This window comes from Aplidium turbinatum, chromosome 14 (assembly GCF_918807975.1).
Source record: "Aplidium turbinatum chromosome 14, kaAplTurb1.1, whole genome shotgun sequence".
Classification (NCBI taxonomy): Eukaryota; Metazoa; Chordata; class Ascidiacea; order Aplousobranchia; family Polyclinidae; genus Aplidium; species Aplidium turbinatum.
In genome coordinates this window covers 4992535-5016083 of record NC_137485.1, presented here as the reverse complement: position 1 = coordinate 5016083, position 23549 = coordinate 4992535, and the positions used below count along the sequence as shown (strand labels likewise).

Sequence of the window (23549 nt, the reverse complement as noted above, 5' to 3'; positions counted from 1 at the left end):
ACAGACTAGGAAAGGCAATTTAGGACGCCATTGTGAAGCGTGTGCATTTTGATATTTTTGACCGGGAATTATGGACCACGATAGTGGCACCTTGTCTTGCAACATTTTATTTTCATTCTGCATAACATAATATGCAAGCATCATGAAGTGCAGTTCATTAGCAGCTATTTTCTGCTTCAAAAGGTGAAAAAATCCACTCCTCTGATATATTTCTTTGTCACTCACATTACCAGTGTACAACTGAAATACAAACATATTACCCCCATTTGGATCAACTCCCACTAATGACTAATGCCTTTGCAGTGTTCGTACTTTTATAGTTCGAGTACGTTTGCGACTGACGGTGAAGTGAGGACAGTGTTTCGAGACGTAGGCCTACTTCAGTGCAGTCGATGATGATCATGCGGTGCTTGGGTAGTCCTTTTTGAAGTCTGGCTTCATGGTTGCTATGATAACGTCACGATGAGGGAATATGTTCAAACTAATCAACCTTAAATACATGAGGTGCATTCATGAATGAAAAATACGGTGTACAGTAGGCTACAGTACGAATGCAGAACTAATACCAAACCTTGTGCTTTAAGTCTGTATAAAACAAACACAGGCGAAGCTTCAACACCAGCAAAAATTCAATCTTCCACCGCTAATCTATGTAGATGCAGTGCTCCTGTAGCATTTTGAGGTATTTCGAAAGTAGCCTCGTCATTAAGTTCTGCATCAATATTTTGATTTGCATGCTTAGCTTTTGAAGCTGTATAATACAAGAAATTCTTCCTATCTTTGCCTGGCAAGATCGCTTCCAATACAGCAAAGAACTGGTCGAAGGTTTACACTCCTGTAGCCTAAGTTTACAACTTAAAAGAGTTTTATTTTCTGGCAAATTATACTGAAACACTGATACACGCCTGTAAAGACCACAAAACAACAGCTCAAGCAAACGTTAAACAATTTATTCGCCTGCAAACTACGCCACTAACCCTATCGCACAGCATTGTGAACAGCGGCTAGTCGTTCACGACTCCAACGTCACGCTCTGTTGGTTTGTTATGCAAAAGGTCTATTGAGTTTAAACTTGCTTGCAATATGATTAATTAAAATCAAAATTCTATTGCTTACAACACCACAACTTTAAATACTCTCCGTTTCATAAAAACCAGAATAAAATCACTGACCTACTATTTTTAAATGATTCAAAAAAAAAAAAATCTGGCACCACTGAACCTATAGAATCACAAATCGAGGCTCGAGCAGTCGGACAGTTTTCGCCCGACTTCACAGCCCAGGGTTAGGGTTACTTATTTTCCTGTTTCCACGTAACTTAGTTACAAGATAAATAAAATGTAATTTAATGAACTTTGGTTCGAACTGTCAAGTGTCTATGAACAAGAATCGTGAAATCACTGATTGATTGAGATATAACTTACTGCAGCACAATCGCAAGTCGGGATGGCCGAGTGGTCTAAGGCGCCAGACTCAAGAACATTGTTCTTTACCGTTGATCGGTGGTTGGGTGTTCTGGTCTCCGAATGGAGGCGTGGGTTCGAATCCCACTTCTGACAAATTATTTAGCTTTGTCGTAAATTTTTAACAAAATAATCTCATTGTTGATGTGACGCTACCACACAAAGTTGATTCCTCCTGGGTTCGGTCTGGGGCGTGTCGTGTGTTAAGTGATCGTGAGATCATTATTTATTTTTATTTTATTTATTTATTTGGTTCAGACCAGAAGATGGAGGTCCATAGAAACACGCCAGCACACACATACAAATAAAATAATTGAAAATCAAACAACAAGTATTGTACGGTTATAATGTTGTAAACATATTGAACGAGCGAAACACTCAGAGGTCATTAACGCTTTGATATAGGAGTTAGAAGAGCTGCAACACCGATTTACAAAGCTAGCAATGCTCTTTCGTAGCAGGGCATAAAAAGTGTTCACGTTGTGGTTTACTTGGATGTGACTAATGCTGCATATTATAGGCAATTTGAACAGAATTCTGAACGAGTTGTTATATGCAACTTTCAGACGATTAATAGCTGATATTGAATAATTACACCAAAAGGGAGAAGCATAAAATGCAGAACAGTAGGTGCAAAAAAGCACATTTTTTACAAGAACACTACATTTGTTGAATTTACATCTGAGCATGTTCGCTATGCAGTATGAAGGTCTGCTTTGCCTTGCAATGTCATCATTATCACACAAGTTATTGGTAAGAATAACACCAAGGTATTTAACTCTTTCTATAAAAGAAACGCTTTCTTTGCCAAGTCTGATTGTAGGCTGGAGTTTTCCTTTGAGTTGTTTAGTCAAAAACATCAATCCAGCAGTCTTAGAACAGTTAAACATAGTATTATGCGTGGTTGCAAATGTATCACATGTGTCAATGAGTTTTTGCAGACCTTTGATACTGGGATTTAAACAGCAAAGATCGTCAGCAAACATAAGATTATTTATACAATAATTACCAATACTGCAGCCAATTTCTAAGTTATTAGGCAATTTTGACAAATCATCCATGCATACATTAAACAAGAAGGGAGTAAGAACTCCTCCTTGCCTCACACCATTAGTGACTTGGAATATTGCTGAAAAGCAACCATCCCATCTAACAGACATGGTCTGCTGGGTGTACCAGTAGAAGAGTAGACGGACAAATACCATTGGAACATTACGTTGAATTAATTTCTCAAAAAGTATATAATGGCACACCCTATCAAATGCTTTGGATGCATCTAAGAATACCGGGCTTCCATGTTGTACATACTGAGAAATGGCTTGTTTTAACAAGAATACACAAACATCAGTGCTGTGCTTGGACTTAGATCCAAATTGCTTATCAGTTATAAAAACAATAGGGACGAAATAGTCTCATCTTTTGATCACGACAAAATTTACTCTTTTGATTACAGTTTCTCCGACAAAAATTGACATAAACGACTGAATTGAATCTTTACTTGCAGATCGGAAAAACTTCTTTTTGCAAGCTTAATCTTGGCAGTTTTGCATGACCTAGCTACTTGTAGAAAAAATATAGGCGAACTGTGTTGTTTTCTTCTAAACTAGAAATAGCAAAATATTTCTAATTTAACATCACAAGTCAATGAATGTTTCAAAGTGCTGAAAATTCATCGTTTCCGTAGTGTAGTGGTTATCACGTTCGCCTAACACGCGAAAGGTCCCCGGTTCGAGCCCGGGCGGAAACATTTTCTTTTTAAAAATGTTTAAGTAGCTCTGGTGGCGAAGTCACTTGTATCTACTAAACTCAATCAGCGACCACTTGGCTTTAATTTTTATACTAATTTGCAACATTTGTTATAAGCCTCTAACACAGGGGTTCTTAAACTTTTTTTTAACGCGGACCCCTTAAAAAAAAATTGGTTTGCGTGGACCCCTTTATGGCCTAGTCCGAGACACTTTTTTGATCAGCATGAATTGGACATAACGCAATAACATTAAAATGAATTGGTAACAAAATTTATTTCCATTTGAATTAGGACCTTCTGATGATCCTCCTTTTAGGATGAAACAGGGTGTCAAGGGTATAGAGAATTTGTAGCGTAGCCTAACTAGATTTAATTTGAGTTAACAAATTTTATGTTTTATTAAATTTAAACTAGAATGATAAAGCTTTGGTAGAGAGTTTGCTTTGTTGAACCATAGAGAAATAAAACATAGTAACTTTAGCGGGTTTAGCATACTTTATTTCACACAAAATATAACATAATTAAATAAAATAAACTCAAACGTTTTCGACACGTACGTGTGTCCTCATCAGGAATTAAATCTGCAACACAATGAAAAATCGTAAGATAAATTTGACTATGCACTGTAACTATAACGACACTCTGGACTGAAAGCACAAACTGAACAAATGATACGAGAATGATTGCGAGTAAATTATGCAGTGGGAAACAGATCACGTGAGGTGTAGACTACAGGCATTGGACAATTGTTTTGTCAAACGAGGAAAGTTGTCCCAACGCATAATTTACTCGCAATCATTCTCGTATCATTTGTTCAGTTTGTGCTTTCAGTCCAGAGTGTCGTTATAGTTACAGTGCATAGTCAAATTTATCTTACGATTTTTCATTTTATGTATTGCAGATTTAATTCCTGATGAGGACACACGTACGTGTCGAAAACGTTTGAGCGTATTGCACATACGCCTACATAACCCACTGATCCTTTTTTCTGATATATTTGTCCCAGGTATATTTTATTTAATTATGTTATATTTTGTGTGAAATAAAGTATGCTAAACCCGCTAAAGTTACTATGTTTTATTTCTTTAAACTGGAAATAGCAAAATATTTCTAATTTGACGTCATAACGCATAAGCTCTGAATGAACATCGTTTCCGTAGTGTAGTGGTTATCACGTTCGCCTCACACGCGAAAGGTCTCCGGTTCGAGCCCGGGTGGAAACATTTTCTTTTTATAAATGTTTAAGTAGCTCTGGTGGCGAAGTCACTTGTATCTACTAAACTCAATCAGCAACCACTTGGCTTTAATTTTTATACTAATTTGCAACCTTTGTTATAAGCCTCTAACAACTTTTGAAAGTTGATTGTTTGCAAAGCTGTGGGGAGTCGGAGTCGTTAAAAATCGCCGACTTCAACTCCGGTTTGACGCAAAATGATAAAAAATAGCTTTGCAATTTATTTTAAAACACAATTTTTTTAATTATTGAAAATGCATGGAGAATCAGCAAAGTCCTATTTATAAGTTATTTATGGATTTCGCTCTACAACTGTAGAGCATCATCAGTGTCTTAATCAAATAGTATTTCAATAAATGCTCTTTTTTAAACATTGTTTCATGTTCTCCATATTGCGCTGGGCTGCAAATTTAAACATTAATTAAGTTTCAAACTTGCTTGGAATATGATTAATTAGGATCAAAATTCGATTGCTTACAACACCACAACTTTAAATACTTTCCGTTTCATAAAACCACGGATTACTGGAATCATAAATCGAACAGTCGACAGTTTTTGCACAGTTTGCTGAAAGTAATCAAGTCAGGATGGCTGAGTGGTCTAAGGCGCCAGACTCAAGAACATTGTTCTTCGTCGTTAGTCGGTGGTTGGGTGTTCTGGTCTCCGAATGGAGGCGTGGGTTCGAATCCCACTTCTGACAAATTATTTATTTTCGTCTCAAAATAATCTCACGTTGATTTGAACCACACAAAGTTGATTCCTCCAAGTTCAGATCGTGGACGTGTCGTGTGTTAAGTGAACGTGAGACCATTTTGGAAGAAATAGTCTCATCTTTTGATCACGACAAACTTTACTGTTTTGATTAGAATTCCTCCATCTAAAATTGACATAAACGACTGAATTGAATCTTTACTCTCGGACCGGGAAATCTTCTTTTTGCAAGCTGAATCTTGGCAGTTTTGCATAACCTAGCTACTTGTAGAGGCTTTGGACCACTGCTCGAGCTCGGTCACCGACTTTGACAGAATTTCCGCTCATTGTTGAAGTGTTGTTATTTGTGAATTATCCTATCCACTGTCCACAAAGTGTGTTGCTAAAGTGTACACCTCGAGATTCGAACCAGCGTTGCTGCATTTAAAACGTTGAATAGGCTACAAATAGACACAATTTCAATTTCAGTTTATGTTTCTTTGTCGGAAAACAACAGCAATGATAAAGTTACCAACAGTTAACGGGAATAAAACCAACAAAACAAAAGGAAACTGTGGCAAAACCAAAGAAGTTTAAAACGTACATGCGATGTAAAGTTAAAGGATACGACGATGAAAGTAAATTTAAGCATGGCCACCAAACTTGTTAGTTTAAAATAGATGAATTAGTTGAAAGAATCAGTTGCCTCCACATACCTAAAGCAACTGGAGGTCTGACAGTTGATGAAGCCATGCGGGGACGACTAAACCTTGCAACCAATACAAAAAAAGAAAAATCAAAAACACGAGCATTTAAGAATAAACGTACGGTGAGCTCATACAAAAAACTATGTACAATTGTACAGTGCTTCGCTTTTAAATAAAATGAAGTGAAGTGTTCGCAGCAACGACAGTGGTGCAGTTTTAAAATGGGAATCGATAACTGATGTGTTCAGGAATATACACTAAGTTAATTATTGTTTGAACATGATATTAAAGTGATGATCATAAATGATGAAAAATGTAGTGAAGAAAATATGAAAATGATCTTGATGGCATGAGGGTGACTTTCGGTAGATTTCGGTCTTCGATGGCATTGATGACACGTTTAGAAACGCATGTATTAGGCTACAAAACAGGGAGCCATTAAAATGATTTCTGTGTCAGAACCATAAGATCATGTTTACAAACAAATTTTCGAGCATCAGCTTTCTTGACACTTTGAAGACGAAAAATGTGATTTGTAAAACGCTTCTTCATCTCTGACACACCAATACCGTTATATTTATATGATGATGTCACTTTTGTATTATCAACTGCCAGACAAGAAATAACGAAAGCGAGCCAACATCAGACTTCTGTTTTAATGACACATAAGTTTTAGAGTTTCATAGGTCAAAGAAATTGTCATTTCCGTAGTGTAGTGGTTATCACGTTCGCTTTACACGCGAAAGGTTCCCGGTTCGAGCCAGGGCGGAAACAAGATTAATTTTTACTCATGTTATCATGGCTCTGATGGCAAAAGTACTTGCACCAAAAATACTCAACCGACATTCGGCAATAACGTCGGTTTAATGTTTGCTTATTTACAAGCTTCAAATCACTTTGCCAACTTCACTTTTTAAAAAGTGATTTATTGAAGCTTTGCAATATATTTCGGCATAGCTGCAACATAAATACAAACTATCTATTGTTATGTTGTTTCCTGTGATGCTACAAATCCAAGCAGGTTTAATTCAGTTAAACTACGAGGACGTTGTTGCATTGATGGTGTTGTCGGCTCAGTGAACATTGGTTCGAACTGTCAACAAACAATAATCAATTGTGAAGTCACTGATTGATTGAGATGTCAGTTGCTAGTGCACAGTCGCAAGTCAGGATGGCCGAGTAGTCTAAGGTGCCAGACTCAAGAACATTTTTCTTCACCGTTGATCGGTGGTTGGGTGTTCTGGTCTTCGAATGGAGGCGTGGGTTCGAATCCCACTTCTGCAAATTATTTAGTTTCGTCTCAAAATAATCTCACCTTTGATGCGAACCACACAAAGTTGATTCATCTTCATTCAGGGCTCAGACCGGGACGTGTCGTGTGAAGTGAACGTGAGACCATTATGAAAACAGTAGTGACGAAACAGTCTCTTCTTTTGATTACGTCAGAATTTACTCTTTTGATTACAGTTTTTCCATCAAAAATTGACATAAACGACTGAAATGAATCTTTAATCTCGGATCGGGAAAACTTCTTTATGCAAGCTGAATCTTGGCAGTTTTGCATGACCTAGCTACTTGTAGAAAAAATATAGGCGCACTGTGTTGTTTTCTACTAAACTAGAAATAGCAAAATATTTCTAATTTAACGTCACAACTGATAAGCGCTGAATAAGCATCGTTTCCGTAGTGTAGTGGTTATCACGTTTGCCTAATGCGCGAAAGATCCCCGGTTCGAGCTCGGGCGGAAACATTTTTTTTTATAAATGTTTAAGTAGCTCTGGTGGCGAAGGTACTTCCGTACTTGTATCTACTAAACTCAATCAGCGACCACTTGACTTTAATTTTTTTACTAATTGCAACCTTTGTTATAAGCCTCTAACAACTTTTGAAAATTGATTGTTTGCAAAGCTGTGAGGAGTCGAATTCGTTAAAAATCGCCGACTTCAACTCCGGTTTGATGCAAAATGATAAAAAATAGTTTTGCAATTTTTTTTAACACACTAATTTTTTAATTATTGAAAATGCATGGAGAATCAGCAAAGTCCTATTTATAAGTTATTTATGGATTTCGCTCTACAACTGTAGAGCATCTTCAGTGCCTTAATCAAATAGAATCTCAATAAATGCTTTTTTTTTAAACATTGTTTCATGTTCTCCATATTGCGCTGTAAATTTAAACATTAATTAAGTTTCAAACTTGCTTGGAATATGATTAAATAAGGTCAATATTCTATTGCTTACAACATCACAACTTTGAATACTCTCCGTTTCATAAAACCACTGATTACTGGAATCATAAATCGAACAGTCGACAGTTTTCGCACAGTTTGCTAAAAATAATCAAGTCAGGATGGCCGAGTGGTCTAAGGCGCCAGACTCAAGAACATTGTTCTTCACCGTTGATTGGTGGTTGGGTGTTCTGGTCTCCGAATGGAGGCGTGGGTTCGAATCCCACTTCTGACAATTTGTTTAGCTTTGATTCAAAATTTTTAACAAAATAATCTCACCGTTGATATATGACACAACCACACAAAGTTGATTCCTCGAGGATTCAGACCGGGGCGTGTCGTGTGTTAAGTGAACGTGAGACCATTATGAAAACAATAATGACGAAGCAGTCTCATGTTTTGATCACGACAGAATTTACTGTTTTAATGTTTTGATTAGAATTCTTCCGTCAAAAATTGATATAAACGACTGAATTGAATCTTTACTTGCGGACCAGGAAAACTTCTTTTTGCAAGCTGAATCCTGGCTGTTTTGCATAGCCTAGTTACTTGTAGAGGCTTTGGACCACTGCTCGAGCTCGGTCACCAACATCGACAAAATTTCCGCTCATTGTTGAAGTGTTGTTGTTTGTGAATTATTCCATCCACTGTCCACAAAGCGTGTTGCTCAGGTGTACACCTCGAGATTCGAACCAGCGTTGCTGCATGTAATACATTTTTTAGGCTACAAATAGACACATTTTATTAGGCTACAACCAAGACGGACTATATAGAGGCCATGACAACGTACAATGGGATTGTTAAAACTGGGGGCAGATAGTGACGTCGTAGTGCCATTGTCTTCAATGAAATTTCTCTACAGATGCTTCTATTTTGTAGTGCGTTTAGTTCAGGGTAGTCAGGAATTATTTTACTTTAATGAGTACCGGTACAGTAGCCTACTTAACTTAGAACTCTAAACTTGGTAGGAATGTGATTTATCGGTGTCCTATATCAGCATAAGGATGAGATAGATCGATGTTTGAAACAGAAACAGCCTACTTTGATTTGTTTGGTATTTCAAAATATGTTTTTTTAATCGTTTCGAAATCCAAGCAATTTCATTTGGTTGTGCGTTTGAAACGATTGTGAAAGACTGGAGAATCTCAGAACGTAGGCCTAATAAGCTGCCGGACTAAATTTGACCCAACACGTCTGACGTCTATATGAATGAGAGAGTCTCCTAGGCTACAAGTCAGCAGTTCTTGAGATCACCAGCTGAGTGTATGAAACTGCCATACAAAACTACTAGACTAGGCTACTAGTTTGAGAATCTCAAATAGACCTGTCAGTTTCTGTGAAGTAGAAAACGAATAATTTACTTTTGCCTTTTCCGGAGTGCTTTTTGATTTATCATTTCATTTTGATTTGAAGCAAATTATACTTATCTTGGCTTCCCCTTAATCCATATTTCGGAAATTTTTGCAATAAACAGATTTAAATCATCAGTCAAAATGTTTTCCAACCCCGTGCTATTGCATGTTAAGCTGCTTTTCCGGTTTAAACACAATGATTGTTTTTACGTTCATGGATGATTTGATTCGAAACATCATGGCCTAATTGAATTGCTGGTCGTCATTTGAGCTATTAGGGCGGAGGGTCTACCCTTGAGAAACCCGGTTACCTTACTAGTAATGAGTCAGGATGCACCGTAAGTAGCCTACCCGTATTTTGAAATATGTTTGTTTCGAACAGCCTTGATAGATAGGCTATTCAACGTCCTAATACGTCTATATTTGATTCAATCTTATATTTGATTTGTTTTACGTTATGAAGCATTGTTTGTGATATATTAGTACTCTTGTAAATATAGTTAATAAGTGCTGTGTCTTTAATTGCATTGGAAATTTTAGTGAAGAAAATAAAGTTGCAGTGTTTAGACTGCCTAAATGCCAACCGGAACGTGATAGATGGCTAGCCGCTATCCCAAGGGATAATATTCCTGATTCAAAGGACACCGTCATTATTCCCGATTCAAAGGACACCGTCATACCACTATCAAGTATAGGAATTGGGAAAGTAAGACCTTTGTATCCACCATCTGTGTTTACCTGTGTCCCTTTGAGTTTAGTTCCTTCACCACCATTTCTTCCTAGAAGTACTCAAAGGGCGTTAAGTGGAACTTGCAATCAGCCTGTTGATGAATTACCAAGTTTTGACAAAAGTGACAGTATTGTGAGCTTTGAAAATCTCCTGGCCAATGCTTTTAGTGTCCAATTTCCTTTTTTAGCAGGTGATGATGTTGTTGTATTTCCGGCTCATCAGACGCTTTTTTTTTAATGTAAGGAATTTATGCAAGATTCCGGCATACCCAAGTTTGTGTTAAGAATTGATGACAATCTGAGCTTTGAAGCAGTTCATTCTGGAGTAAAATGCTCTATAACGTCTCTATCAGCAAGTAAATGTTCCAGATGGTCACAAATTCAAGAAGCTGTGAGATTCTTGCATTATGTGGAATTATCTCATCAACAAATTATTCTTTTGCAACAGATGAAATCTATGAATTTTATGCCGGCTATAGAAAAGAAATACACCGTGGAAACAATTGTTAGGTCCTTCGAATATTTTTCTTTGTCCAGAAGCTCATACAACCGACTGAGACGGGATTTCAAGTTGCCCAGTACTAGAACACTTACAATTCTCAAGCTTGGAAATTAATTATAGACTAGTTAAGGTTAGTTTATGAGCTTTTCTGGATATTTATCTTTTTTTTTCTTGAGTGTTCTCATTAATACACTGTTAAAAATTTTCGTAATTTTACTGTCAAAAGAGCAGTAGAATATTACTATCTTGTTACAGTACTTGAAATTACTGGCCATTTTGTGGTATATTTACTAGACAAAGACGTTTTTTTACTCCAAATATAGTAGAATCACTGATTGAGCAGTTTTAAATTTTACTTCTTTTCGTAGTAGATGATTTCACTTCTTTTTTGGAAGTGAATTTACTGGTCTGTGAAAGTGTTTTGCAATTTTACTGACAAAAATAGTAAAATTTCACTGACTTTTTATAGTTTTTTTTTTAACTTGCATTGGCAGTAATTGTACTATAGGTACGGTAGGCTACATGGGCAGTAACATTTTATTAACACCGTTATTTTAGTCCGATTAGGCTACTATACTCCTGTGCAGCAATATATTTAGCACTTCTACGAAACGTCAACCTTTTTTCCGGTCAACATATTTACGGTCACACCAGCACATTCTCGAAACAGTGGGATGCTACGTTATGTCATGCCTTTCTGTTTTGATATCTGATATAGGCTACCTTGGCCAGCAATATAGAGTTCGTGGGTTAATTGAAACAATCATGACTGGAAGGAAAGTTTGCTAGAGATCCGAACTCACGGGCTTCCAACAAAAATGTTTTAATTGTTTGTAATATTGGTTCCTTAAAAATGCACTGAAAGTACTAGAGAGTCGAACCGAACCCGAGTTTTATAGTCAAACGGTTCGACTCTCTGACTAAAACCCGAGAATTATTATCACTTATCAGTCGTCAGCCAATGGGCTGGCGAATGTTATCCTGGTCCGCGCTCAATTTCCCGCCTTCCCGCTCAGAATTTGCAGAGTCTGATTAGCGTTGCCAGATGGAGAAATAGGATAACAAATTTTAAAAAATTCTGGTGAAATTCAATTTTAGAGGCTTTTGATGCCAAATTTTTTGACTTTGGGACCAGAAAACTTTTTGGTGAAATTTTCCCCCAATCTATTTTTTTCAAGAAAGTTTTTTTAAACTTTTAAGCGAAAAATCCCCGCTCGTATAGAAAACGTTTTGCAAGAGATTTGCGCATGCGTGACGGCAGTGTCTTATGTTTTAAAAACTATTTGTATTTTTAGGCGAAATTGTTTTATTTAGGGTGTTTTACATATCTGGTGAAGTTGTATGCAATCTGGTGAAATTTTATTTACTTTTTGGTGCTAAGCATCTGGCAACACTGAGTCTGACAACTGAGCATGTGCAAAGATGCAAGCATCAAGCATGGTTGCAGGAATAGTGCAGTAACTCAGTTACAGCTGGTTTTGTTGCAGTCATAAGTTTCAGATAGACAGAGGAAGCGTGTCAATAGCAAAAGTAGCATCGTTAAACCTGTATCACTGAACAGGTAACAAGTTTAATCCTACAAATGGTATCTTTGCTGATTTTTTTTATGTTTACCATGGACAAATGAGAACAATAGCGTACCAGTGAAATTAATTTATTTCGATGCTTTTAGTTAGTTAACTGCATTAAACTGCTACGAAATTACATAGTTAAGCAATATGCACTGAACAACAATGACTTAGATGAGGCAGGTCGGTCTGTCAGTCAATGCAGTGAGGCTCTGCCCCTCCCTACAATTTTCTAACCACTGCACCCCTGAGTCAATGTGAAGAACTACCTAACACATCTTCCCGGTATACCAGTATTGTAGCCTACTGAACACACAATGTTGAAGTAGTCGAGCTCTGTTGTAGTAGCTTCTAGCATTCGGACTCTGGATTGGTAGATCCAGTGTTGGAATCGTACTATAAAAAGATTAGGCAGTGGCTATTTGACCGGCGCCGGTCTTTGAATCTGAAACACTATTTGACCGGTCATGACATCACTATACAGGCACCTTTTTCTCTTTCAAAGCAAAAGACGAGAAGTGCGTATATAAGTTCTAAATTCGACAAGTTTATTCAACTCGATACGTGGTGCGTGCGATACCCGTCAACCGGGGTGACTTTGTTCGTAACCGGGGTGAATTTGATCAGCACTGTTTTAGCTTTGTAATTGCCAATTTGAGTAACTGGACGCTCAAGTACTTCAGACCCCATCCTTGGAATTTGAGCGAAGTCCAGTTACTCAAATTGGCGATTACAAAGCTAAAACAGTGCTGATCAAAGTCACCCCGGTAAACAAAGTCACCCCGGTTGACAGTACTTCGCCGGCTTCTATTCTAAAGGGAATGAGTTTGATACTACCCGGAAGCGTTCTTTTTTCTTTAACTAAATTTTGACCCGAAGTGCATTTTTATAATAATAATATAATAATAATATATAATAAATATTTGATGTTGTAAGCACCGAGGTGCTTTTTCATCATTCTGATATACATAACGCATTTGCTGTTAATTAGGTTAACAGCTAGTTTAATAACTAATAACTCTAACCGTCAATAACATCTGATAAAATATATAAACTTTTAGAAGACATATTAGTGGGACCAGAAAATAATACGGTGATATATACATGAAAAATACATACACAATAGTACTGTCACTTAATACATAACATCATAAGATGATTTCAAGGTAAATTTCAATGGATCGCTGCTCCAGTGCTTGTCAAGCCTAGCCTTGAATGCATTCAAGCTAAGTGCACTTATGACTGTTGGTGGTAAATTATTCCAGGCATTTACTACACGCACTGTGGAAAAGTTGCTTCTCAGCCTTGACATAGTTTGTGGCTTATACAATTTTAAGTTATGGCCTCTTGTATCATAGGTATTTGGATTCATTTGAAATAATACAGTATAATTTACATCATAAAAACCATTTAAATATTTATACACTTGAATAATATCATGGCGAAGACGTCGGAATGCTAGAGTAGGCAAGTTTAATTTTTCTAATCTTTCAGAATATGACAAATGCCTTAATCCAGGAACCAATTTGGTTGCACGCCTTTGAACATTTTCTACTACAGCTACAGAGTACTTATATGTTGGGAACCAGATCAAATTATTGTATTCCAAAATTGGACGAATTAATGCATTAAAAAGAGTGACAAATACTGTGGTATCAAAATTAGATATAGAACGTCGAATCAGTCCTACCATACTGTTAGCTCTAGAAACCATTTTTTCTATGTGTTTTCTGAATGATAAGTCCTGATCAATAACTACACCAAGGTCCTTGTAGTCACTCACAAATGTCAATTCCTTTCTTGAGTTGTCAGTATAGTCTTGAATCATGGTATACTTGAATGTTGGTGGGTTTTTTCCCATTCTTAAAATACAGGACTTTTCTGGGTGGAATTTCAATTTCCATTTTCTGGACCACTCATTCAGTGCATCAAGATCATTCTGCAGTTTTAAACAGTCACTTCTGTCCGTTATTTTTTGATATATTTTTGTGTCGTCTGCAAATAACTTAATATTACATTTTACACTTTCGGTCATGTCATTAATATAACATGCAAATAATGTTGGTCCCAATACACTTCCCTGCGGCACACCACTTTTAACACTTCTCCAATCTGAGTAGTGTCCATTCACAACAACTCTTTGCTTTCTTGATGTGAGAAAAGATTTTATCCACTGCAGTACAAACTTTTCTATGCCATATGCCTCAAGCTTTGTCAACAACCTTTTATGAGGCACAGTGTCAAATGCTTTCTTTATGTCCATAAAAGCAACATCTACATTACCACCTTGGCCCAAAATTTCAGTCCAGTTGTCTAGTGCTTCAACTTGTTGAGTCATACATGACCTACCAAGCATGAAACCATGTTGGTGTTGAGAGAAAAATCCATTTTTTGTCATGTGCAGTGTAATTTGATTTCTCACAAGTGATTCCAGAATTTTACCAACTACTGAAGTGAGACTAATTGGTCTGTAATTTAATGGACAATGCCTGTCACCCCCCTTGAAGATGGCTGTTACGTTAGCTTGTTTCCATTCATCTGGAAGTTGTCCTGTTTTCAATGATTGATTAAATATTTTTTGTAAGGGATAGGTGATTTGACACCAAGCTTCCTTTAACAGTCTGGGATGCACTGCGTCAGGTCCCATCGCTTTGTTAACATTAAGTGCTTTGAGTTCAGCTCTTACTTGCTCAATAGTTATATGGATTGTTTCCATCTCATGAGTGAGTGATTTAGTGCTGAATGAAGGAAAATCTCTTTCATTCCTATTGTCCTCTTCATTTACAAATACACCACAAAAGGCACTATTCAGTTCAGCAGCTTTGAGACCATCAGAATCTGTTCTTCCATAAGCAGTGTCGATGTCTGCAACACCTTCTTGATACCTTGTTTTAGATTTTACATAGTTCCAGAAACCTTTGGGATTACAAGATATATTTGCTGCTAGAGTTTTTTCATAATTTTTAACTGCATTACGTATGACTTTTGTACAGGCATTTCTCTTTTTGCAGTAAAATCTGTAATCTTCATTTGTTCTTGATTTTAGCCATTTTCTGTATGTCTTATGTTTTGCTTGTATTGCAGTTTGGGCTTGATTGCAGTACCATTTTGGCCTTTGTCGTTTTTCAGATATCTTGACATGAGGTACAAATTTGTTACGAGCCTCAAATATTTTATTCTTGAATTTTTCCCACATCTCTGGTACCGGTATGTCTAAAGTATCACTCAGTATTTGATCCCAGTCCACCTTTTCTAAGCTTTCCCTTAAACCATGAAAGTCTCCCTTGGAATAATTGTAGAACCAGTTAGACATTGTGGTGGTGGTTTTCTGCAAATGCAAGTCAAACATTATTGTGGCATGATCACTTTTAGCTATTGGGGAACCTACAGTAACATTTGAAATTAGGCCAATTTGATTTGTCATAACCAGGTCAATTAAACTTGGTGTAGTTCCGACTCGTATCCGTGTTGGTTGTTCGACATGTTGATCAAGGTATGCATTCCTAGAGGCTTCCAAAAATAAATTGGCTGGGTGGGTCACAGCTTTGGTACAGATTGGCACAGACCAGTCAATCTCAGGAAAATTCCAATCTCCAACAAGTAAAATATCATTGTTTTTTGATCCTAGGTTATACAATAAGTTGTTTAAGTTCTGATTGTGAGCATCACTACTATTTGGACTTCTATAGACAATTCCAATCACTACATTTACTCCAAAATTATCTTTTATTTCAATGAACAATGCATCAGGAAGATGCCAGCAAGGATCTCGCCATTCAGCTGCTTTTAAACTTTTATGTGTATAGATGCATACTCCTCTACCAGTGTCATCAAGTTTGCAAAAGATATCAAATCCTGGTATTTCCAGTTCTTCTTGTGTAAGACGGAATTGAAAATTTTTTGGTTTTATTTCTACCAGAGCAATTATATCAGCTTTGGAGGTGATAATTCTAGCAAGGAGTTCATCTTTCTTATTTGTCAAAGTGTCCATATTTGTGTACAGGACTATGGAGTGTTTTTTATCCATAAACTTTATTTTCCTACTTTTACCACTTTCATTCCCCTTATTTTCCAAGATAGTTTTTCCTCGTCGCTTGTGCAAGCATCTCTTTTGGCATTTCTTTCTTGTATCAGTTTTTTCCAAAGCATCCTCTCTTGTTTTGTCCGATCCACGTTGAATTGAAACTTTTTTGATTGACTGATTTTATATCCATTTTTTAGTAACTTGTTTGTCATCCAGTGATTGCAGTGTGACTAGTATTGGACGTGTCTCTCCCTCCTTTTTTTTCCCCAACCTTTTGTTGTTAACCATACAAATCTTGTGTGAGATAACCTCTTCCACCGCAGCAGAAAGGTTGTCTCCTTCAGACTCACGCCGCTGTGATTCAGTTTCATATGTTGATTCATCGACCCCAAAAACCACTACATTGAGTTGCCTTCTTTGCTTGTCCATATCTTCCTGAACATCCAGCTTTAGCTTTTGCATTTCATCATGCAATTCAACAACTTGAGAGTTTTTTTCACAGGGTTTTTCTTCAACAGTTTCTATCAGCGAATATAGCTTGGTTACTTCACATTCTAGCAATTCTATTTTTTGTCTCTGCTCCTGTTGAATGTTCATAAGCATGGTTATATGATCCATAATCTTTTTTGAACCTCTCTGGCATCCAGGACATAACCATTGTATGACCCCATTGCTACCAGTTTTTGTAGTCAATTTTTAATTTCAGTTGCCTACAGCCCAATTTCTTATGTCTTTTCAAATGTGAGTAATAGGCTAAAGTTAGAGTTTTTTTAATTTGCTGGAATTTGAGAATTTCTCTGAGTAATTTTTCGTTTGTGGCCGTGCTAACTACTGATATATAGCCTACTACATAAGTTTTCATTCAGGCACGTTTTAAACCTTTCAAGGTTTTGCCACCTTTTCCCGTTCATTAACGTGCTGGTAGGTCTATATCGATTTTTGTAGTTAGTATCTTTTTCGTCCCGGACGCGTTAATGACAAAAATAAAATGATTGATTGATGTGACCGTGTGTGCCGAACGAAGCATTACACTTTTGCTCTCAACAAGTTAGATATATACAATGCTTCTTTTAAAAAAATGGTAATAGTATGTAAATGTAATGCAACTCAAATTAAAAATTGACTACAAAATGCACTTTGGGTCAAAATTTAGTTAAAAAAAAAAAGAATGCTTCCGGGTAGTATCGAACTCATTCCCTGTAGAATAGGAGTCGGCGAAGTATCGCACGTGCCAAGGATCAAGTTGAATAAAATTGTCAAATTTAGAACTTATATACGCACTTTTCGTCTTTTGCTTTGTAAGAGAAAAAGAAAAAGGTGCCTGTATAGTGAGGTCATGACCGGTCAAATAGTGTTTCAGATTCAAAGACCGGCGCCGGTCAAATAGCCACTGCCAAAAGATTACTAGGCATGGCTGCTGCAACTGTTTTCAAAATGAGAAAATATTAGGTAGCCTACACAGTTTTAAAAAAGGCAGTGGCTATTTGACCGGCTCCGGTCTTTGAATCTGAAACACTATTTGACCGGTCATGACGTCACTACATAAGCACTTTTTTCTTTTTCTCTTTCAAAGCAAAAGACGATAAGCGCCTTAAGTTTTAAATTTAACATTTTATCTTCAACTGAGTCCGTGGCGCATACGTAACGTCTCGGGCTGCCATTCTTGAGGGAATGAGTTCGATACTATTGGGAAGCGTTCTTTTTTTTTTTTTTTTAAACTACAAAAGGATACAAACTGATATGAATGAATCAACAAGTGAATAAAAAAGTTTTAAAACGAATTAAAAAAGTTTTTTCTAGTCTTTATTTTTAACAAATTCCTTTCATTTCTTAGCACAAATTCTCTGAAAAAAATCACACCTTCTAATAGGCTGTAAGATTACGTTTCGCTGAAGTCCGAAGTTAAAAATTAAATCCAGTCTCATTGTCGCACAACAATCAGTCAAGTTTCAAATCATCATCTCAACCAACCCTTCAAGACAACTTTCCACTTTCACTTTACTACGCTACGCTGAAGAGGTCGGGAGATCGAAACACTGGCCTTTGTCCGTAGTTGCTTTTCATAATGTCTTTCTAGACATTCTTTTTGGGTCAATAATGTCTTTTTAGATATTACTTTTAAAGAAATAAAAAGGAGTCAAAAGGCATGTAAATTTCACTCTGTGTGGAGCTACATGTACTTAAGAGGTTAACTGTTATTCTTTTATTCACAAATTTAAAAAACTTAACTTTATTACTCACATTTGGAAAGATTTAAAAAAATGGGCTGTAGGCTACTCAAATTAAAAATTGACGACAAAAATGCACTTTGGGTCAAAATTTAGTTAAAAAAAAAAAAGAACGCTTCCGAATAGTATCGAACTCATTCCCTCTAGAATGGCAGCTCGAGACGTTACGTATGCGCCACGGACTCAGTTGAAGAAAACGTGTTGAATTTAAAACTTAAGGCGCTTATCGTCTTTTGCTTTGAAAGAGAAAAAGAAAAAAGTGCTTATGTAGTGACGTCATGACCGGTCAAATAGTGTTTCAGATTCAAAGACCGGAGCCGGTCAAATAGCCACTGCCTTTAAAAAAACAAGCTGTGACCCTAGCTAGAGAGTATATCTGCCATATCTGGTGCTACGCCTTGCCCATGAGTAGCCAGGGAGTAACGACATTTGAGATGCAACTCCATTTTACCTCAGAGTGAAACCTCTGCCGTCAGTTGCAGTTTATAGGCCTAGTTAATGCCCAGGACTGTTAAAAAGTGAGAACTAAATAATTGAGTGGTTTATCCAGCTGTGGTGATAAAACTTGTGGTAGGCTGATCTTTCGTGTGTGACCAGCGTGAATAATTTGAGCAGCAGGTCCAGGGTGGTAAACGATAGACCCTCAGCCCTGGCCAAAGATCAAGAAGGAAAAATCCCCATTAGGCTACAGGAAGAGGACCAGTACTTATTACCGGTATTATTCGTGACAACGTCTCATAATACATGTTTTAAACCAATTTAGGTTTTTTCATGCTTTCCTGAGCATGTGTTGTATTTCATTTCATTGAATAACTTGATACTTGGATATTATCCTTGTGCATTTATGATGTGCCGGGAGACAACTGGCGGCTGGGAGACAACTTGCCCATCTCAGTGGGATTAGTGGAACTGATTACAACATATTTTAAAGAAGATTGCTCAGCGATTTATCAATGCTTTGAGGTAACGTACATCTATTATTATTTACTTGCAAACACAGATTTTTTAATACCCAACCTTCCCATTCCCGGAAGAACATCCGACACATACTTTGCAAATTTATATATAGCTTATATATAACTTGTGTGATATGAACACCATGCTACTACTGCTAATAAATTCTATTTCATTGCCTTCTTAGCGATAAGAGTGCGGCTATATGAGTGTTTGACAATGTTTGTATTATTTTCAATATCTTAAAAATGTTGAATTCAATTTGTAGGATTCAGCTATCTCCCAGTTTGAAGAAACTCGTGTACCAGCATCCAATAATTGTGTGTTTTGGTAAGTGGTGAATGAGCGTTTGTACAATTTTGACTGATGTACAAGTGAACTTTTGAATTGCTCACCTAAATATGAAGTTGGTAAATGTAAATATGCACTAATTTCAGTCTTCGTAGTTTTATTTGTGCCTCATTGCATCTGCAGGGCCCACTCTTGCCAGTGCAGTGAAGTTTCTCGTATTCATCGAAGGCAACCTTGCAATGGAAACCAAGTCGTTTTTTTGTAGCGCTGGCTTACTTCTGCTCATATTACGTCTTTGCAATGTCATATCCAGATAGTGCAGCTGCAAGTCTGGAGTTTATACAGAGGTATGTAAACCTGTAATGTGTTTAATTGTTTATGTATGAGCTAAGGAATAACAATAATGGAACTCCCTCCTTCACAAAGTCATTCATACCAGTGACATGCTGGTCTGGAGTGGGATTCAAATCCACGAAGTTCTTGACAGTGTCTCTGTACTGCAGCTAGTAAGAACTGCACCCATTACCGGAGGGATTGCGTCTTAGACCACTCGGCCATCCAGACTGATTATTAGAGGTGTTAAACTGTTAATACTAGTTCTGTACGCAAGTTCCAAGCCACAACTCCAGAGGATGACGATTATTCTAAGGTTTGTGGAAGTGACAACGCATTCTGATCAATTTGAAGGTTTCACTGCATGATGGTATTGTGGTGTAGTTACAAACATTGCTAAATATCACGGTCAAATTTGAAAAGATCCACTGATATAACTTGTGTTGTTTCCTCAGATACTTTGCTCGCATTGGGGTCATCCGTCATGACAAGAAAAAGTGGGATGTGCACCCTAAAGTACTCCGACTGTGCAACGAGGTCATGCTTCGGCAGGGATGTTTGTTATGAAGATTGAAGCAAGTCAAGAAATTCACTGTGCAGTCGCTGCTTCATGCTTCGCCGAAATATAGCCTCGGCTGAACTCTGCAGTTAAAAAAGCGAATTCACGTGTTCGTGAAATATCAAACAAATAGCTATACTTGTAACATCTTGAGAAATATATTGTGAAACATTGTCGCCAGTGAGGTCTGCTGTACACAATAAATTTATATCTGCAAATGCACGTGTGTAATATTTACTTGTAGAGAAAGTCATTTTACTCTCATAATGCCGTTTGTCACAAAAACTATTCGGGAAGTTATTTTGCTGCCTGTCCAGAGCAGTAATTTTACTGATCAGAAACATTTAAAAAATGACTATCCGGAGCAGTAATTCTACTGATCAGAAACATTTAAAAAATGACTATCTAGACCAGTAATTTTACTGATCAGAAACATTTAAAAAATGACTATCCAGAGCAGTAATTTTACTGATCAGAAACATTAAAAAAATGACTATCCAGAGCAGTATTTTTACTGATCAGAAACATTAAAAATATGACTGTCAACGGAAGTAAAAATACTTCCATTACAGTAAATAAAATTACTACTTAGGAAGTTATTTTGCTGCCTGTCCAAAGGACAGTAAAATTTTTTAACAGTGTACTACTGTAAGTCGGGTTAGCATATCAGTCAAATTCTATACTAAAGATGATGCGTATCAGCCTTGTCTCGATATTGACTTGTTTATAAGGCTTAGTGAATGATGCCTTACTTTTTACTCGTTAACAATTAATCTTTTAACTAAGCGAGTCTAGGCTACGAGTAGCTGGTGCATTGTTTTTTAAAAATACTCTTTGCTAGTGAGTAGTGATGTTACCACTTTTTTAAATATCTCAGTGTTTTCCATCGCAATTTTCAAGGTTGGTGTACGTGGTACAATATCAGTATAACGAACGATTTAATTGTATTTTTCCTTTTACAAGTTTGTGGTGGGCCCGTTTGATACGAGATTAAAATATATAAATTGTTTACAAGACGAGTAGCGTACTTGGCGATTTATTTCAACTTTCAGTAGGCGACCGTTCTGTAACAACATATTAATGTTTTAAAGCTGCCACAGCTTTCGTTTCAGTGTTCTAAATATTAACGTTCAATGTCGGTTCAATTGAAGACAATGGCACCATGACGTCACTATCTGCCCCCAGTTTTAACAATCCCATTGTACGTTGTCATGGCCTGTATATAGTCCGTCTTGGCTACAACACATGGAGCCATTAAAGTGATTTCTGTGTATGTTATAGTCGTCATCTACGTTGAATATATGTAACTCGTGACCAGCGTCACTACATAATCACAGTTCAGCGTTTTCTGGTACAGACGTTGGAATTGATTACTACCGCACTGCGCGTGTAATCAATTGAGCGTTCTGTACCACGTTCCTTAGTTGATTGTTTTGCGTTTCTTTCTTACTATATATTGCGTTGATTTTATGCACTGAATCAGTAAGTAACAAGAGGTAAATGGTTTTCTCACTTGGTTGGCTATCGCTACAATTATTATTGTTTATTTTATATTAAACGTCTGGAAATACAACAGACATTTTAACTGGCGTCGCCGGCAGGATCTTTACAGAATTTCTACAGGATTTTAGAAACATGGAGAAACTGATCGAAGTCCTGCAACAACAAATTGCCAACCAAGAACGCCAGACGAAGGAGCAAATTGCCAGACAAGAAGAACGTCACCGAGAACAAGAACAACGTCACCAAGAACAAGAACAACGTCACCAAGATCAGACGAAACTACTCATGGAGCAACTACGAGAAATGCGAGCCCAAACTTCAAGACCACAACCAACAACAATACAACAGCAGGTATCTTTACCTAAGTTCGTAACGTTCGATGCCACCACTGAACTGTGGGCAGACTATTGGAAGAGGTTTAACACCTTTGTAGCAGCACATTCAGTCGCACAAGACAAAATGCCGCAGGGTTTTCTCACTTGGTTGGCTATCGCTACAATTATTATTGTTTATTTTATATTAAACGTCTGGAAATACAACAGACATTTAACATCTCACCAATCAATCACCTACAATCTACAAAATGTTAACAAATTTGGCTGCGCAGGAAACAAACCCAAAAGAAGTCAACGATCTCACCATGACGGAAATTACAAATTACATGGCTCAACAATTCGACCCAAAACGCTTCATCGTGAGGGAGCGATTCCGTTTCTAGAGCGAAATGAAGCGCAAGCCCGGTGAAACAGCTCAAGAACTAGCCATCCGCATACGCCAGGCAGCTGCCACCTGTGACTTCTCGTCCATTTCAAATCCATTGGACGAAGCTTTACGTACTCGTTTTATTTGTTCAATAGGTAACGAGGCGGTGCTTAAGGCGTTATTCAAAATCAGAGCTGATGAACTTACTTTCAAACGTGCGGTGGAGGTTGCATCAGAAACCGAAGAGGCAGCCAAGGTGGCCAAAGAAACTGTTTACGGCACTCCACCAGCACCAGTTGCGAAAGTAAGGACCATCAGCAAACCTCCAAAAACTAGGCAACTTACAAGTACTTTCTTTTCTTCTAAAAATAAAGAATGCTATCGCTGTGGTAATTCCAACCACAACGCCAATGACTGTAGGTTTAAGAAAGCCACTTGCCATTTCTGCAATATTACGGGACACTTACAGAGTGTTTGTCGAAAGAAAGCTAGACAGTTCAAACCTTCTAAGGTAAATTGTATTAAGGAAATTAACATGCTTTCTAGTTCTTGCAGAAAACCTCGAAATTCAAAGTTGGAAGTACCGATCTCCATTAATTCGGTAACCACACACTTAGAACTGGACACTGCTACAAATGGAAATTTCCTTTCCAGCGACGTCTGGACTCGGGTAGGCGCACCTCAGTTGCAAGCACCAGTGTCGCAGTTCCAATCTGCTACCAAGCATCTAGTACC

At 37.3% G+C, this 23549-nt stretch overlaps 1 protein-coding gene, 1 long non-coding RNA gene and 6 other non-coding genes across 8 annotated transcripts; 7 read left to right on the top strand and 1 right to left on the bottom strand.

Moving 5' to 3' along the window:
• Positions 1-1440: 1440 nt before the first annotated feature.
• On the top strand, positions 1441-1559 carry Trnal-caa (transfer RNA leucine (anticodon CAA)). Its single transcript has 2 exons — positions 1441-1478; positions 1514-1559. It is a non-coding gene; the product is annotated as a tRNA-Leu (tRNA).
• Positions 1560-3137: 1578 nt separating this feature from the next.
• On the top strand, positions 3138-3210 carry Trnav-aac (transfer RNA valine (anticodon AAC)). Its single transcript has one exon. It is a non-coding gene; the product is annotated as a tRNA-Val (tRNA).
• Positions 3211-4360: 1150 nt separating this feature from the next.
• On the top strand, positions 4361-4433 carry Trnav-cac (transfer RNA valine (anticodon CAC)). The gene has a single exon. It is a non-coding gene; the product is annotated as a tRNA-Val (tRNA).
• A 592-nt stretch (positions 4434-5025) lies between these two features.
• Positions 5026-5144, top strand: Trnal-caa (transfer RNA leucine (anticodon CAA)). Its single transcript has 2 exons — positions 5026-5063; positions 5099-5144. It is a non-coding gene; the product is annotated as a tRNA-Leu (tRNA).
• Positions 5145-6542: 1398 nt separating this feature from the next.
• Positions 6543-6615, top strand: Trnav-uac (transfer RNA valine (anticodon UAC)). Its single transcript has one exon. It is a non-coding gene; the product is annotated as a tRNA-Val (tRNA).
• Positions 6616-7039: 424 nt separating this feature from the next.
• On the bottom strand, positions 7040-16847 carry LOC145782832 (uncharacterized). Its single transcript, XM_082594598.1, has 4 exons — positions 16554-16847; positions 13916-16418; positions 10006-10200; positions 7040-7119 (listed from the first exon to the last, which is right to left on the bottom strand). The coding sequence occupies exons 1-4, from the start codon at positions 16845-16847 to the stop codon at positions 7040-7042; spliced, it is 3072 nt and encodes a 1023-aa protein (XP_082450724.1).
• On the top strand, positions 8186-8304 carry Trnal-caa (transfer RNA leucine (anticodon CAA)). The gene is made up of 2 exons: positions 8186-8223; positions 8259-8304. It is a non-coding gene; the product is annotated as a tRNA-Leu (tRNA).
• A 2265-nt stretch (positions 16848-19112) lies between the features above and the next one.
• Positions 19113-20644, top strand: LOC145782762 (uncharacterized). Its single transcript, XR_014290886.1, has 4 exons — positions 19113-19435; positions 19695-19756; positions 19901-20064; positions 20506-20644. It is a non-coding gene; the product is annotated as an uncharacterized LOC145782762 (long non-coding RNA).
• The last annotated feature ends 2905 nt before the right edge of the window (positions 20645-23549 follow it).